The 16,750-nt window shown below is 55.5% G+C and overlaps 1 protein-coding gene and 1 long non-coding RNA gene across 2 annotated transcripts; one reads left to right on the plus strand and one right to left on the minus strand.

Annotated features, from left to right (window-relative positions):
- Positions 1 to 4: 4 nt before the first annotated feature.
- TDRP (testis development related protein) lies at positions 5 to 11,508 on the minus strand. Its single transcript, XM_053916846.2, has 3 exons — positions 11,078 to 11,508; positions 1,729 to 1,832; positions 5 to 959 (listed from the first exon to the last, which is right to left on the minus strand). Exons 1-3 carry the CDS (start codon positions 11,180 to 11,182, stop codon positions 614 to 616), a joined length of 555 nt encoding a protein of 184 aa, XP_053772821.1. The 5' UTR covers positions 11,183 to 11,508; the 3' UTR covers positions 5 to 613.
- LOC128779892 (uncharacterized) lies at positions 9,033 to 16,016 on the plus strand. Its single transcript, XR_008425962.1, has 2 exons — positions 9,033 to 9,495; positions 13,944 to 16,016. It is a non-coding gene; the product is annotated as an uncharacterized lncRNA (long non-coding RNA).
- Positions 16,017 to 16,750: the final 734 nt, after the last annotated feature.

Consider the following 16,750-nt stretch of genomic DNA (forward strand, 5'->3'; position numbering starts at 1 on the left):
TCCACACCCGCCACAGAGGGTGGGCCTTTGTGCAGTGGCGTCTGGGCTCCACCAAATACCACCTTCGCTTCTTGAGAATGTGATTTGCTTCCCTAGCTTTAATGGTTTCGTGAGAACAAGTCTGATTTGTCAGGTCAGCCGCCAGGTCAGGACGCGGCCTCTGCGGGGCTCACTGGGCACCTGGACGGCGCGTCTCTCACAGCTGCTTGTCCAGCGTTGCTGGCTGAACGAGCTGAGGAGCCCTCCCGTCACAGAGCCACAGAGCCATCACAGAGCCACAGAGCCGAGGGCGGCAGCTGGGAAGGCAGCGAGTCCCGCCCGGCGCCCCCTGGGGCAACATCAAGCACCTGCATCCAGGGACGCCCAGGACGGCAGCGGCAAGCCGCTGGGCCCCAGTGGTCACAGGTTTGGAAATCGTCACCCAGCGTGCGAGAGGGAAGTCCAAACAGAGACACGGGCAGAGTGGGCTCCGTGCTGTTTAATCGGGGAGAGACTGGTGGCCTGACAGACTAGCAAGGACACCCGGGTGCAGTGAACCTGAGCATCAGAGCACAGTGAGATGCGAAGCAGCAGCATCGGGCGGCAGGGAGACGCTCGGCAGGGCGGCTTGAGGTCACTCCAGCTCCTCCCAGGTATCCGTCAGGTGGCCACGGCTCTGGCGCCGGATGCCGACCAGCTTCCCAGCCGACTTGAGGCTCCAGCGAGAGCCACTCCCCGGACCGGCCAGGCTGGTGTACCTGCCTGAGCCCTTGGCCCCCTCCTCCCAGCCCGGCCTGGACGCTCGGCCGCCTGGGCCATCCCCCGACTCGGCCGCCACGTCTTCAAGGGCAAGTCGGGGAGGCTCCCAGCCTTCAATCTCATCTGGCTTCTTAGGCTGTAAATTCTGTTTTAAAACCAAACTGTCCCAAAATCCAGGTTTCTTCTCTGTCTTCAACTCTTCTTTTAACCGCAGGCTGGTTCTGTGGGAGATAAGAGTTCGGTGTGGGCAACACGAGGACCTCACCCTCTGCCTGTTTTGTAAACACAAGGCTCTCTTTCTGCAGCACGTTAAACAGGGCAGAAAGTGAACACAAATCGGTACGTGAATCTCTCACAGAAACACGAGGAAAACTCAGGCACGCCATGTTAGCGATGATGCGTGTGAAGATCGCAGAGCCAGGGCTCGGAGGCTCGGCGCCCAGTGTGAGGAGCGCGGTCGAGGGGACCCGGGGCCCAGACTCGGGTGTGGGCCCTGTCCCATCGCCCCTGGCGTTTCTGCAGGGGCAGCCCTCCAGCACGCTGGCCTCTGCTGAACAAAAATGAGAGTTCAGAACCCCGTCCGCCATGGAGGGAAGGGATAGCCAACTGGCGGTGGGGACACATCACACTTTGGAAATCTTCAAAATATTTGTGATAAACTAGCAGCATGTGTCAGTTTAAATGTATTCAATTTCCTAAAGCCTTTTACATCGTTTGCATTTTTAAGGTTTTTTTCCTTGAATTTCTGAGACTACCGAGCGTCTCACACAGGGCCCCGGCCTGGGCTCCCAGGCTCCATGCGAACTGCCAGGTCAGAGCTGGTCTGAGAAACTGGTTCACCCTCCTCTGCCGCCGTCCACTCACGGGAAGGGACGCTCACGGTCTCAGGGCAGCCCTGCTGGCCCCACGGTCGGGGACGGACAGACGGTGATGGGAGCTGCGCCGGCCCCAGCTCCCGAGGGCTGACTGCGCGCGTCCCGCGGGACTTACCCCCTGGACTTGGGAGACCTGCATCTTCCCAGCAGGTGCTGTTCGTCGTCGTTGCTGAGCAGCGAGGCCACGTCCTTCCAACCCCGGAAACTCGCTCCCTGCACCTAATCGAAGGTTGAGAGAGAGATCAACTCTGATGCAGCAGAGAAGCAGAACGGGAGAGGGGAGGCCCATGTGGGCACTTCTAATGCGTCAGGCTGGCACTTGGCAAGAAACTCTACGAACCTCCTCAGATTAAGTGGGGGAACAGCTAGCGTGTGACCTGGCCGGCTGATGAACGACGTTCTCAGAGGCTGCTCTGCGGGGGACATACGAGGCCTGGCCACTCACCCCGAGCACACGGCACCTGACTGCGTTTGCAGACGGGAGCACGGGAGCCACGGATAAAAACGGGGAGAATGTGTCTGGTCCTCTCCCAGTTACACTTTGGTCACTCGGTTTACTTGTCACTTGTTCAGCCGTGTTTATAGCTTTTCTTTTAAATACCACACTCGTGACAGTCCCTCCAAATCACTGCAGCTCACAGAGGGGAGAGAGATGTCCCCATTCCGAGCAAAGCACGTCCTGCGTCAAAGCCCGTGAGCGAGAGAACGCACCTCCCAGCCCCACGGGGCGGCGGCTCCCAGCCCCACGGGGCGGCGGCTCCCAGCCCACGGCAGACGGCGGGTCAGAGGGGCGAGCTCGGGCCCCAGGCCCTGCCAGGAAGCGCCCGCAGCCCGCGACACGTGACTGCTTCACGGTCTACACTCGCACGTCTGCATGTACAGTGTACGTGAACTGATCTGCACTATTTCATGTACCTACACACACCGCCCGCGTTCATGTCTTACACGCAGAGGCCAGCGCACCGGGGAGGACAGGCACCGGCAGACGGAGGGACTGTCACTGTCTCCTGCTCCGCAGATTCTGAACTTTGTACCACGCGTCTCAGACAGCAGTGCGGCCGTCAGGACAAACGCACCACAGATGGGGGCATCAACCACCATCAGCTCCTCACAGTCCTGGAGGCCGAGGCCGGATCAACGGGCAGACAGATCTGGTGGCCGGTGAGGGTCCCGGTTTGCAGGTGACATCTCCTCGTGTCCCCCGGGGGGTGGGGAGCGAGCCCTTGCTGGGACTCCCGAAGGTAACCTGGGCTGCACCTCACAGCCCGATGTCTCCGCAGCCCCCACTCCTGACCCATCACTCCGGGTGGGAGGTGATGTGTGAGTCCAGGGCGCAGACATGCAGCACCCACCCTAGGGGTGTGTACCGTCCACCAGAGGTGTGCTGTCCTCCAACTGGGCATCATGGACACGGCTTTCCCGACGTGTGTCCCTCACCTGAGCCACAAAGTTGGAAGAGGATCTGAGTAACTTTTCTTGGCTCTCTCAGGGACCCACGCACAGGCGATCCCAGATGCACAGGAGAGAAGTTAATCCGCTTCTAACCGTGTGTCCACTTCGGGGAGCTGCAGTGTGCGGGAAGGACTGGAGGGTGGGGGGTCCAGCGCAGGACGGGCCATCGCTCCAGGACAGTGGTCTTGGGGGAAGGGCTCGGGGACACCACCAAGGGAAGGGCACCCTGAAGGCCCGAGGAAGTGAGGCCAGCGGCCAGCCCCTGGACATGGTGTGGCCCCTTGTCCCAGGGAAGGGGGGTTTGCCGAGGCTGCCCAGGGCCCAGGAGCCGGAACGCACTGAGTGGTGAGAAGTGCCTGAACCGCCGCTGGGTGGACACGTCAGCGCGCCTCACAGGACTCACACGAAGAGAAGCATAAGACTTGGGAACGTGAAGCCAAGTACTGGAGAAACAGCTGAAACGCTGAGCGACAACTTGAGAGCCGAATCCTGGTGGGGAGGGAGGCCTGGGGACCTGATTCTTTTAATCACAAACTTTATGGTTCTTCATGAATTTGAAAAACAAACAAAACCCCAGCAAAATACTAGGGAAATTTTCCATATGTAATGATAAGATTCCAATATCCTCAGCATTAAAAGTTTCATAAAACCATATAAAAAGGCCAAGTAGGAAAATGGGCAAAACGAAAGAAAACACCAAACTCAGCGGGTGTGGAAAGCACCTTCTCGTTTCCAGGAGAAAACGCCCGACACCGAGACTGCTCCCCGTCTCAGGTCGTCTCTGCAATTTTAATGTGCCGGGCAGGTGAGAGCCCTGCCGCCTCAGCGGGGCGGGGAGTGGCCAGTGGCCTGAGAGGCACAAAGGGATCTTTGTTGGCCGGGTCAACTGTCACCGAAGCAGCGTCCAGGCGGCCAAGCCGCTCCACCTGGGCTCCGGGGACCTTGCTCACCGCCCGGGGCCTTGCTTCTCCCAGCCTCCTGGAGTATTCCTGACGCCTGGCTCTCCCTCACACACCTGCTGGCCCACTTGCCTGTGTCCACAGTCTCCTGGGCTTTATAAGTCCAGTCCTTCTCCCTTCTTCTTGTTCTTTACTCAATAATTTCAAATTACTCATCTTCACATTTGCTTATTCCTTCTCCTGCTTGGCTGAGTCTGCCGCTGAAGCTCCCTTGCGAGTTTTTTTCGGTTTAGTTCTTCAGCCCTCGCCTTTCAGCTCCTTGTGACACTGTCCACTTCTCTGCTGACGCTCACATTCTGTTCACATGTCACTGCCGTGATTCCTTAGGGACTCACAGATCTCAGCTTCTACTTATTTTGTTCCTTAGATCGGTCCACTTTTCCGTTTCTTTGTGCACCTTCTTATTTTGGGCTGGGATTGGGGCATCTGAAAAACAGCCACTCGTCGTCCCAGGTCTCCGGGGCCTGGCCCTGTAGGGGAAAGACCTTGGTGGAGCAGCACGGCTGGAGGCCCCAGGAGCCTCTTGACCTTCTGTGGGATGATCTTCTCAGAGCTCGTGCACGTAACCCTCTGCCTCCCAGGGTCCCTCTGCGGGACTGCTGGCTCGAGGGCACCAGAACAGGCAGCCGAGCTCCGAGGCGTCCTCAGTGGCCCAGGCACCCAGCCCACTCCTTTAGCACTGCAGCCGGTGAGACAGAGGCTGGCCCCTCGGACAGCTCCTCAGAAGCCGGACACGCGTCCCACTCTCTCCCTTGCTCCTTAGGGACGGGCTTGTGCTTGGCCTCCGGGACCAAGTACCCTGAGGTCTGCCGCAGCTGCCGCGGGGGCAGCGAACCGGCGCTCCTCGCCCATTTCCGCGCCGCCGTCCTTGCCTGTGGCTGTGAGTTCAGGCCCTTGTGTCTGTCTGGAGGGTCTGCGTCCTGCCTCCAGCCCTTCCCCTTGGACAACGCACCCTTGGAAAACACCAGGGAGCCTCAGCTCAAGAGTCTTCAGTGTTTCCCTACAAGGTGGAGTCGGAACCCATGGGGCCCTCCCACGGCTCCTCTCTGCCAACGTCCTGTGCCAGTTACACCAGCTGCTTTCCAGTCCCCAGACCCACGGGGACCGCTGCCCCACAGCCTGCTCGGCCATTTCCTCCCGCTCCACACCCTTCCTCCCAGCTACCTGCCTCCCCCCCACACCTCATGCCCGCCAGCAGCGCTCAGCCCCTCAGATAGAAAGCAGGGAAGTGAAGCGAGGCAGGGGCGCCACCTGCCTTCTCAGCCCCCCACCCCAACCCCGCAGGACGGCCTCGTCCACAGCCCGTCCCGCACACACATCACAGCAGAGAGTGCGAGGGGGCCGTGGTCCTGGCTACACTGGAATTTGAGCCCAAACACGACTTCATCGATGCTGTTCCAAGGCACCGACTGTGAGCCCCAGTAACACAAAACATGAACACCGGACGAAGAAGCAAAGTGAAACCGCAAACTCGCCGCAGCTGGAAGGCGAGCGCAGCTGTGGGGCAAACCCCTTGCACTCAGAGAGGTGCGTCCAAGTGCTCAGTAGTAGTAGCAGCTCCACAGCCTCAGACCCTCCCGCCCTCCAAGGGCCTCAGACAGAACAGAACTGCCCTCTGGCCTTGTTGGCGAGGACACCACATGCCGACACCGAGTTACCCAACGCCGGTGGCCGCTCCGCTCTCACAGGACACGCAGGGGCCTCCGGGCACGGAGTTTTCGGCACTCAGGCTACACGTGGCCCGCCTCGTTCGTGTCTGTGGACTCAGACGCCTCAGTCAATACTTATTGCGGGCCCGCCGGCACTGAACTCGTGCCCGGCACGCCGTCACCCAGCCTGAAGGAAGCTGCGCGTTTTCCCCGTGAGGTGCACCCAGCCCTCCAGCCCAGAGCGCAGCTGGAAGATGCTTCAGCCTGAGCTTGGGGGCCATTGGGAACAGCGAAATCACCGACAAAAAGCGCCGAAGGTGGACCACGGGCACTCGGACCGCAGGGGACGCAGTGGCAGCGGACGACGCAGGCCAGGCCGCCTTGGCCTCCAGGGGCCGGGCACCGAGTCCACAGGGAACTGTGGTCGCCCTGCCCACTTCCAGGGCTACCGGGAGGACCGGCGATGGCCCTGCTGGTGAAGTACTTGCTGCGGCTGCCGGAGAGCTGCCAGCGCTCTCGAAGGGACCCAGGGACCTTCCAAAGGCCAGAACCAGTTCCCGTCTGCTCCTCCGGTCCGACGGGAGCCATCTGTGGGGCGCACTGTGCCCCGTCTGCAGACGGTGCCGCTGCCCCGACCGACTGGCAGCTCCTGGTCGAGGCCGGCCCGCTCCTCCAGGCAAACCCGCTGGCCCGGGGCTCCCTGTGCTCACCTGCCTCCCACCCAGACACGTGGGGGCCCCTCCTCTCCTCGGTCACTCTAGTAAGTGAAGGTGAGAACAGTCTGTCTTGCCTCAAAGCACCCCCACCAGACTTTGTAGCAGAGACTTCGATGTGTCTGTCTGTCTGTCCACAGGGCTGACGCAGAGAGGCGCTTGCTTGTGAATGAACTGTGGCCAGGAAGCCACAGGGCCGCCCCTGGGCTGAGGCCTGTCCCACCCTCAAGTGGCAGATGAAAGTCCTCCTGAGCTTCCGTGTGGCTCTCAGCCCGGAAGCCAGGGCCTCCACGCCTTCCATGCACACCTGCCCCCAACCAGACTCAGGCAAGGCTGCCACAGAGCACACACCTCCCGGCCTCACCTCCCGGGGACCAGGTGCAGGAGGTCTGGGCCAGGTGAGGCTGGGGGCGGGGCAGGGGGTGGTGACAACCACAGCCCCAGGCAAGGACATGTGACTTAGACTCTGTTCAGTGGGATTCACACAGTGAATCCCAGGCATCTCACCCGAAGGTGGTGATCGGTGGCATTTTTTAAATGAATATTGGAGTCCCGCTATCCTAGGCTAGGAGAAACCAGTAAAAACACATCTTTTCCATTAGGATTTTAACTCCTTGGGCATTGGGACTTCAATCTCAATGCTTAACCTACCCTTTTCAGGTGAAGCTCACGCAGAGCTATACACTCAGACCAGAGAGTGGGGCATCGGGCCGAAGCTGGCCTGTCTGTCTGTTTGCCCTCCCGAGGCTCAGGGCTCCGCAGACACCATGGGACCCACCCTTTGGCCCAGAGGTGCCAAAAGGTTGGGCTCCTCACCCTGCAGCCACCTGCACCACGGCAGCCAGTGCCCGGCAAGGGCGGTTCCGTGTGACCCAGAGGGATGTCTGCACCCTGACTCTTCCAGAGCAGACTGGGGAGCACACGAAACGGCCCCTGGATTGTTCTCGGGGGGGAATGCCTACGGAATATGTCTAAGCCTTTTAAAATTTTAACATGAAAATATGCCAAAAATTCTCTGAGGTTTGTTTTTCAAGGCGTTAATCTAAAGCTGCTAAATCCTGGTGCGCCCTGGCTCCCGGCACCAGGGCATTGGCGCTCCCCGTGCCATGCGCGGCCTCTCCAGGCCGCACAGAAGGCTGAGGGTGGAGGGGGGTCGGCAGTCTCGGGGGCCACCGGAAGAGGCCCAAGGAGCCCATCCCGGCACGAGGGGTTCGCTCACAGCCGGAAGACTAGCCATCCAACGGCAGCACTGGGGCCTCACACGTGACCCATGTCGCTGAGGGGATGGGGTCAGTGTTTGCAGTGGGAAAGCACACGTGTGGTTTCAAACACGTCAAAGACATCCACGTACACACGGATGTTTCATGGGTAGCTACACAAAAAAACGTACCAACACTTCCCACAGAAAAGAGGTTGAGACCTAACATTCAACACCCGGCGAGCTCCTACCGTACACACAGCAGCTTTGTGTTTCAAATAAACAGGAGACTCATCGAAACTCGTCAGTCTCTCCTCATTGCTAAATAATTGCAATGCCTGTTTCAGCTTGCAAACCTCACCGCTTTACTTCAACACAAGTTAGATGTGTATTCACGACAAGAAGTTCAATAGCCCGAGGAGGCGCTCCCAGAAATTTACTCTCTACAGTGTTAAAACCATTACGTTTCAGAAACATTAAGTGTTCCTTAATCCCAGTAATGACTCTGAATGCCTCACATCTCGAAGTTATTAGAGCCTAACATTAGCTACTTTTTTCTTTTTATAAACAACACAGATTATAGCTGTGTGACCTGATTTTCAAGGAAGTTGCCCGCACCAGATCTGAAAGCAAACTGAACACTCTGTAGAACAAGGCCAAGTGCACCCGCCCCTGTGTGTCTGGTGCGGGGCGGGCCAGCTGATTGGGGGGGGGGGCCTGGAAGTCCGAGGATGGGAACCGGGAACACCATCCGATGACACGCTGAATGCACCGCACTCGGTGAGTTCGTCCGCGTTTCAACTTTCACACAAGGTTCTGTGGGCAGAAGTTTTATCGTTGACTTGCCATGAACTGTCAAATTTCTCACAGAAACTGGCCTTGAGATCAAGACCAATCCTCCCAAAGGAATTAACTAAATTTAGAGTATGACTAACCTGTCACAATAATTTTTCAAAGTCTGTTTTTCTATGGAAAAGTTTTTTCAGCACATTAAGCTACAGACAGCCTTAGTAAAGGAACGTGAAAGCCAGCTAGTCGGTCTCACTCCTCCTGGCAGACAACAGGAGACAACCCGGGCGGTGGTGAAGACGTTTCGGGTACCATACCAAAGACATGAACCCCAAAAGAAAGAACTGATGATCGGGACTTCACTGAGATTGAAACCCTCTGCTCCGAAAATGACGCGGTCGGGAGCCGAAGAAGACAAGCCCCGGGAGAAAGTATTTGGAACAGACACATCTGATAGAGCACTTGTATCCAAAATAGAAAAAGAACCCTTAAAACTCAACAAGAAAACAACAATGCATTAAAAAATGGGACAAAAGATCTTCCCTGGCACCTCACTGGAGAATACACAGACGTCCCGTGAGCCCCTGAAAAGATGTCCAGCCTCATCTGTCACCAGGGAATCACAGGCGAAACCACAACAAGGCCACGACACACCCATGGGGAGGACTGACACCCAGGCACCCAGGCACTGACCACACCCCGGGCGGCGAGGACACGGAGCCGCAGGACTCACATCCGGTCCTTGCGAGAGCGCAGCTGGGCAGCCGGCTGGGAAGACAGTGGGAGGTTCCCACAAACTAAACCTGCTCCTGGGGTGCAGCCCGGCAAGCGCCCTCCTCGGTGCGCATCCGCGTGGCAGACCAAGGTCCACACAGAAACGCCCGTGTGCCCAGCAGCTTCGCCCACAACGGCCGAAACACAAAAGCAACCAGGATGCCCTTCAGTGGGTGACGGACAAACTGCAGTCCCTCCAGACAGTGGGACAGTGTCAGCACTAAGAACAGATGAGCTTTCGAGCCGTGAAGAGACATGGAGGAACCTGACATGCGTGTGACTGAGGGAAGGAGCCAGTCTGCAAAGGCCACATGCTGTGTGAGTCCGACCTGTGACATCCCGGAGAAGGTGAGACTGGGGGACAGTGGCACGTCAGCGGTTGCAGAGATGGGGGGGACAGGTAAGTGGAACAAGGAAGTTTTTAGGGCAGTGAAACTATGTGACATTATAATCTTGGACACATTTCATGTTACATCTGTCAAAACCGACTCTAAGGTAAACCAGGGGCTGGGGGGGGGCTGTCCTGTGGGGGGGGGGCTGTCCTGGAGACCCACTGACTGTGCAGACAGGGACGGTGATGGGGGGAGGCTGTACCTGTGGGGGCAGAGGGTGCGTGGGAACTCTGTGTTTTCCACGCAGTTCGACTGGGCACCTAGAAAGTCATCTGTAAAACACACACAAAAATACACAGCAAAAGGGTATAGACAATCCTGCAAACCAGACGACCAGGAAAAAGTCTTTCACGAGCGTGGTACTAATGGTTGAATCTAGATGGAGTACATTTTGCTGTTCAATCGCCTATTCTTCCAGCGTTGCCTTATGTTAGAAATTTTTCAAAATAAAAACTGAGAGGAAAAAACACAGGTTTTTAGGCTTCATCAGGAGAAAGAGAAGCAGAAAACAGGAGAATCAATTTAAAAATTTTTTTAAAGAGTTCATCCCAGAATAATATTGCTTATCTCTGATCAGTATAGTTATTTAGAGTATTAAATAACTCTGTAACCCCATATAAATTCTCATCATTACATTTTGAGATTTAAAAGATTAAAAACCGCGGTAAGCACTAATACTCACTTTCACAAAGTAACTTGTGAGAGAAGTTCAGGCAGGAAGCGTATTTGAAGGCTCGATCACTTTAGCGGGTTAACAGAAACAACGGGCGAACCCCTCCCAAGTCCTGAGAAGGACACGGATCGTCTCTAACTTCCTAACAGCTCCTCGCACAGCAGCAAGTCCCAAACATTTGGCAAACAAGGAATTTTCTGATCACCTTCAAAAGAGAGCGCTGAATTTCTGACCCGAATTCCCGGGCCCGTGAAAGGGAATGAACACGCGAATGCACATCGGGGAAAAAGGGGGCAGCGCGTAGGCACCGCACGCACACAGGAGCCACCTGGGATCCTCTCGAATGACCAAATTCTGAGCATTCCAAGCATGTCTCCGAACCTGCATGGCCAGTGTCTCCATTTTCTGTAGAAAGGTCATCTGCCTTCTTCCTCCAGACAATCAAAGGTTTAAGAAAGGGAAATAGCTGTTACCCAAACAAGCGTTTCGTCCACTTGGCACGCTGCTGTGGTCGCCAAGAGCTTTCTGGTCCCGCGGGCGGGCGCGCGCAGCTCCCAGAGACTCAGGCCTTGCCCGCTGTTTCGCCCCGCGTGGGCGACCTGCCAAAGTCCCGCGCATAGTCCACCGCAGCTGCAAGGCCACAGCGACGCGCGGGCGTCGCAAGTGCCCCCCCTGCCCTCGTTGCCAACCACGAGTGGGGGTGGACAACACGGAAGACTAACGGACCGCAGGGCCCAGGCCGCACCTGCGCACCGAAACGTTGCGCCCCCATCCCTGCGTGAAGCCCCTGCGCAACCTCACCTGCGCGCCACCGTCTGCGCGGCCCCGGCCTCACCTGCGCGGCCCCCACCTGCGCGCCCCTCACCTGCGCCGCGCCGGCATCGGCAGCCGGAGGCGGACCCCCGGCCAGGCCGTCATCCTCCTCTGGGGGCTCGTCCAAAAGCACCCGGCCGCGGCCCAGCTTCCACATGCTCCGGCGGGGTTCCGGCGCCCGCGCGTCCGTGCGCCCCTGTCCCGCTGGGCGCAACGCGAGGAAGCTCGGGCGGCGGCTCCTGCGGGGCCAGGACTCGGCGAGGGGGGCGGGGACGGGCGGGGACGGACGGGCGGGGCCACATCACCCTCCCGGGCCCGGACCCGCCCTGCGCCCCCTACCCCGCCACGCTTCCGACACACCGCGGGTCCCCACCTCCACTCGGGACCGGGTCCCCGCCCCCAACAAGGCCCACAGCCCTCGCCCTGGACCCTTCGCCACAAGGACCGGGCCCCAGACCCAAACCCAACCGGGCCAATCCCCGGCCAGGCCCCCCGACCCCCACACAGGGACCCCGCCCCGCAGCCAGGCCCCGCCCCGCCCGGGCCACCCAGGAAGAGGCCCCGCCCCCACCGCCTCCCCGCCCCCATCCCGGCCGACCCCCTCACCCGGCCTGGGGCGCGGCCACGTCCGCGGGGCGCTGGCGCTGGGGGCGGGGCGCCTGGGCTCCGGTACCCATGGCAACGACCGAGGGACGCGAGGCGGGCCAGTGCGCATGCCCACAGTCGGCAGGGGGCGGGGGCGCCGGGGGCTGAGGACGCGGTCACAGGAAGGGACCCGTAGGCGGCCGGCTGGCTCAGAAAGGCGACACCGCAGGCCGGTGACCTCTGTGTCCTTGGAGCGAGGTCCACCCACGCGCAAGGGCCTGGATGCATCCGCGGGCGACGCTGTGGCCCCAGGTGTCCGGCTGTGCACGCGCCCCGGACGGGCTGGGCTGGGACCCGGTGGTCACGCGGGGCACCGAGACCCCCGATTAGGCCGAGCGGCTTCTAGTGTGTGGCGGCGGGGCGCTGGGAAATGGGTCCTGCAGGTGCGGGGTGAGCCCCACAATGGCGAGCAGGCAGGTGCGTTGGAAGCACCAGCTTCTGCGCTCTGGGCCCAAGTAGGTGGGTGACCTGGGTCCAAACCTGCGAGAGGAACGCGGCGCAGGGCATCTGGCGACCCGCGGTTGGCACTTTTCCTGGTCAAGGTCGCACTCACAGCACAGGGAACGGGAGACCCCAGCCTGCACTCCGCCCGGAGCGTCCAAGCAGGAGCTGGTTACCGCTCTAAAGCCCAACACGACTTGTTTCTATCTCAGAAAAGGGCCAAACAATAAAATACAAAGAGATATCAACTCCATTATAAAAAGAAGTGCAAAGTGACACGAAATGCCTTTTCCCCACCTATCAAAGTGGTAACGATTTATGAAGGCGTGTCCTTCTGAAAGAAACCGGTGCCCACGTTAGGCACTGCTGGAGGCCAATCTGGCCCACTTTGTCTACCAAGTTTTAGTGTGCGCCCTCCCGTCGAGTCAATTAACTTCTACGGAAGAGCGTTCTACCCTTTATACTTCAGGGTTGCGTACATTCATGCGCTACTTGAGTAGCTTACAAATATATTTATAAAGAGATTCCAGAACTGTATATGTTTCTGGAAACATTTTTCTCAAGCATTGTAACTTTACTACCAAAAAAAAAAAAAAATCAAATGTACCTTCTGGATTTTTTTTTTCCAGAAATGATCAGCAGCAAAACTTTTCAAATGAAAAGAGGCTCCGAGTTTGTGGGGAGAGAGGCCCACGGGAGCCCCAAGCACGGACACGTTTTGAGGGCTCAGGGGCCTCCGCGGGTGTGTGGGTGGGATCTGGAAGGGCCAAGGGGCCGAGAGGGAGAAGCCAGAGTTTAAATTCAGACAGACACCTGGAAAGCAAGACAGCTTACATTCTCGGGGAGTCACAGGACTAGGAGATACGCCGGGCACAGGCGCACCAGGCCCCCAAATGTCTCTGGACCCACCAGGCACAAATATTACACACCAATGTAAAACCTCAGAACATCTACTAAAAAATACGCTACCCAGTGGAAGTTAAATTTAGAAACTCTTTCTTCATGGGAACATATAAGAATGTTAAAGATTTTATATAGATACACCTTTTCAAGCCAGGTCAAATAAGCTTAGCCTTCTAGGCTTAAAGGGCTAGAACTGGGTACGTAGACGAGGTTGGGGGAGTGGTTTACAGGACCCGCTACCGACACACGGTGAATGTGATGAGCTCTCGCCCCGCCTGCCGGTGCGGTGAAATAACCCCCCTGGTGGCACAAGCGCCATGACACAGCTTACAAAACAAAGCCAGAATCCAAACACACAGCCTTCAAGGCCACTGCAAACACAACAGGGCAAACCAGCGCAGGACATTTCCACAAATAACCCGGGTCTTGTCATTCACGTAGAGAGCACCGGGCCAGTGCCCACCACGGCCTTCCTCCCTCGGGCATAGCCACATTTCTGTGCTTCCAAATTTTTCATTGTAGATTAAACAGTAACCTCCTGCAAATCCAGGACAATCTGGAAGGAGCAAACCAGGCTTCCTCTATCAAAGAGCTAAATTCCAGGCCATTTTAAACAACATTTTGCATCGTTTCTAGGGGAGGAGGGGCTTCAGGCATTCTGGAATTCTGAGAAGTGCTTCTCATAAGTTCTAGAAATTTGACCGTCATTCATTCACTTACAAATTCTGTAAAATTAAGTGACGCTTGTTGATTTTTTTCAAAGAAACTTGTTTTCATACACCAATTTGGTAAATTGTAGCAATATTGAAGCCTTTATATTTTTCTCTCCACCTGATCCGTCCAGAATTTGGAAACTCTTAATGAGTATATTATTTTTCATAGCAATACGTTTATTTGCATGAATCCAACAGAAATCTGATTTCTTCCAGTTTCCAATTGTGGATTTATTAACCAAGACTTCGACCGGAATGTCGGGTCTGCAAGAGACCTGCCTAGACTCTGAATGTCAGCAAAAAGCTTCAAGGAATAAAGATTTACTTTGGAGCCCATCAAAGCCCCTTGGAGACACGGCCTGGTTCCTGGCTTATTCAGAAGGTTCATGGTGCCTTTCAGGTAAGGAGCGAAGGTTGCTTTCCTGGGAGACGGCAAGGAAGAACCTCAAGGCATTTTGAGGACCTTGAGAACTTGAGTTTACTCAAATGTATAGGCACTGCAGGCAAAGCTTGATGGCAACCGCGTGGCGTGGCTTCTTTGCCCCGAGAGCCAGTGAAAGCTCAATCTACGAATTCCTTGTAACGTCCCAGCAAAGCATATATAGGAAAGTGTACACGGTCAGTTGCTATTCCTATTGAGTTCATGTCAATCAGGTCAAATTGAAATGGACTTAATGCAGGAAATGAATTGGTCTTGATTTGACTCTTTGATAAAAAACGAGGGTGATTTTAGGAGAAAAATGTTTCAATAGAATCCATTATACACAGTTAGTTATAAATATTAAACTCTAATCAGTGAATTGTCTCTAAAATTTTATTTTTTGCCTATGAAGTAGACTGCATTCTGAATTTTCTAATTTTTCTTAAATGTGTTGGCGAAAGCCTTCTAACTGCCATAGACATGGAAGAGAGATCGGCAGGGGTATCTACAATAGTGGAAAATTGTAATTGTGGGAAATTGGAACCCACCCAACATTCTTTCCACACTCTTTCTGTAACTGCGGACTCTGACTAATGTGCAGCTGGTAGATGAACAGCCTGTTTGTATAAGAATCCTAGGAACTGACTTCAAAAGATACAGACTCTGACCTCCAGGCATCCCAGCTCCGGGGGAATTGCTGACCTTCAACGGTGGAGCCTGGATGACGTAAAGCCAAAACGACAAGCCAGGATGATTAAACCAGGGAGACACACACCGGCGTCACTTCCTTTATCAGGATGGACTGTGCTCCTCTGCAGGTAGAGAACGTCTCAACCCCTCCCGTGATCACTTTGTTCTGTTCCCCTAGCCCTCGCCCTCCATATAAAAGCCTCTGCCTCCTCTGAGGGGGTGGGGGACGGGCTTTGAGCCGAAAGCCCCGTCTTCCAGGTGGCCAGCAGTGAAAATAAACCCCTTTCCTTTACGTTGGCACCTGCCTCCTGAGGATTGTCTTTCCTGGCGGCAGGCAGCTGGACCTGTGTTCGGTTACACAACAGGTTCGCACAGAAGATTCGTTTCTGGACGTGAAAGAGCCTCATGTTTCCTGAGCCCGTTGCGGGAAGAAGCTAACTTCAGCCTGAACTGCCCATATTGGCAGAGCCTTTGAACATTCACTGGTACAGAAACTCTTCCTTCTGGAACAGTAGCCAACCATGCCACTTGTGAGTGGAGGGCGGACTCAGTGTGATTATCCTCTGGCAAAGTTACTTTTAAATGCAAGTATGGTGTGGGGTGCCACAGAGAACTTTCCAGAAACCCCGGCTGCTTGCAGATGGAATGGACAGTCTCAGGAGACAGCAAGTAGCAAGCTCCTTCCCAGAGGCGGGGGAGCAGAGGCCGCTCGGAAGAGACGACGGGACGGGACATGTGTTGGTCCCAGGAGGTGGGCCAGGCCCTCTGTCTGGGGACCCGATCCCCCTGGCCAGAGGGCCCCTCAGGCAGGCGTGCCTGACCAATGCTGGTTGGTGGCCACGCTTACATCGAGGGGACACTCCTCTCTGACAGCTGGTGGGGGGGGCGAGGTGCTCCGTAAACTTTAGGGCCAATGTGGCCTTGAAGGTTGGCGTGCATATCCTGACATATTAAAATTCGCCCCGAATGTCCTCCCGGCTGCTTCCTCTGCACCACCCTTGGGCGCGTATTAAGATAACTGTCGGCACCTTCCGACCTTCTCAAGACTTTCTCAAGCACCTCCCTTACATCCTGTACTTACTGTAGTGAGGAGAACAAAATGTGTGTGAAGTAGTCACTAATTCATCAGCTAATTCTCTTACTTTGGAAAATTAGTAGAAATAAAACGGAAAACTACAGCCAGCATTTGAGTGCTTACTCCATACCACTGTTTTCACTGGCATTTTATAGGCATTATCTCATTTAATGGAAAGAACACAGAACTCGGAGCACATCGACTTGGATCACAACTTCAGCTCTACTTAGAAAAAACAAGCCTTGCCAGGATTTGCCACACTTACCTGTGGGAAGTAGCTTGGGGGGAAATTCCACTTTGGCTTGTGTAGTTGTATAAATGAAGTATTACGTATATAACACATAATAATGTACATGGATATGTACATCCATGGTGTACAGTAGATATCAGGCTAATATATATCTAGTGTGTATGCAAAGTGTTCAAAAAGCATTCGCTGTTTTGAATTTTTAAGAAAACTACTACTGTGTAAAACATGAACAGTCTGCACGTTGCAATAGACAGGAATCTATAGCAGATATAAATTTGATGGATTTGTTCTTATTTCTTACTTTTTATGTTAAAACCTCTGCAATCCCAGTGATTGCACCCAAATACACCCAGAATGATGGCGATACGGCAGCTCACATGCCTGAAATTAAACAGAATGCACACGGTATGAGTAACAATCCCTTGTATGATGATGCAAAATTTGGTTTTTGGTGGTTTTGTATGCTTTTCTTTTTTTAAAAAAAATTTATTTATTTTAAGAGAGAGGGGAAGGGAGAGAGAAAAAAACATCAACGTGTGATTGCCTTTCGTGAGTTCCCTGCTAGGGGACCCTGCCCACAATCTAGG

The sequence above is a fragment of the Desmodus rotundus genome, chromosome 13, assembly GCF_022682495.2.
Source record: "Desmodus rotundus isolate HL8 chromosome 13, HLdesRot8A.1, whole genome shotgun sequence".
NCBI classification, from domain to species: domain Eukaryota; kingdom Metazoa; phylum Chordata; class Mammalia; order Chiroptera; family Phyllostomidae; genus Desmodus; species Desmodus rotundus.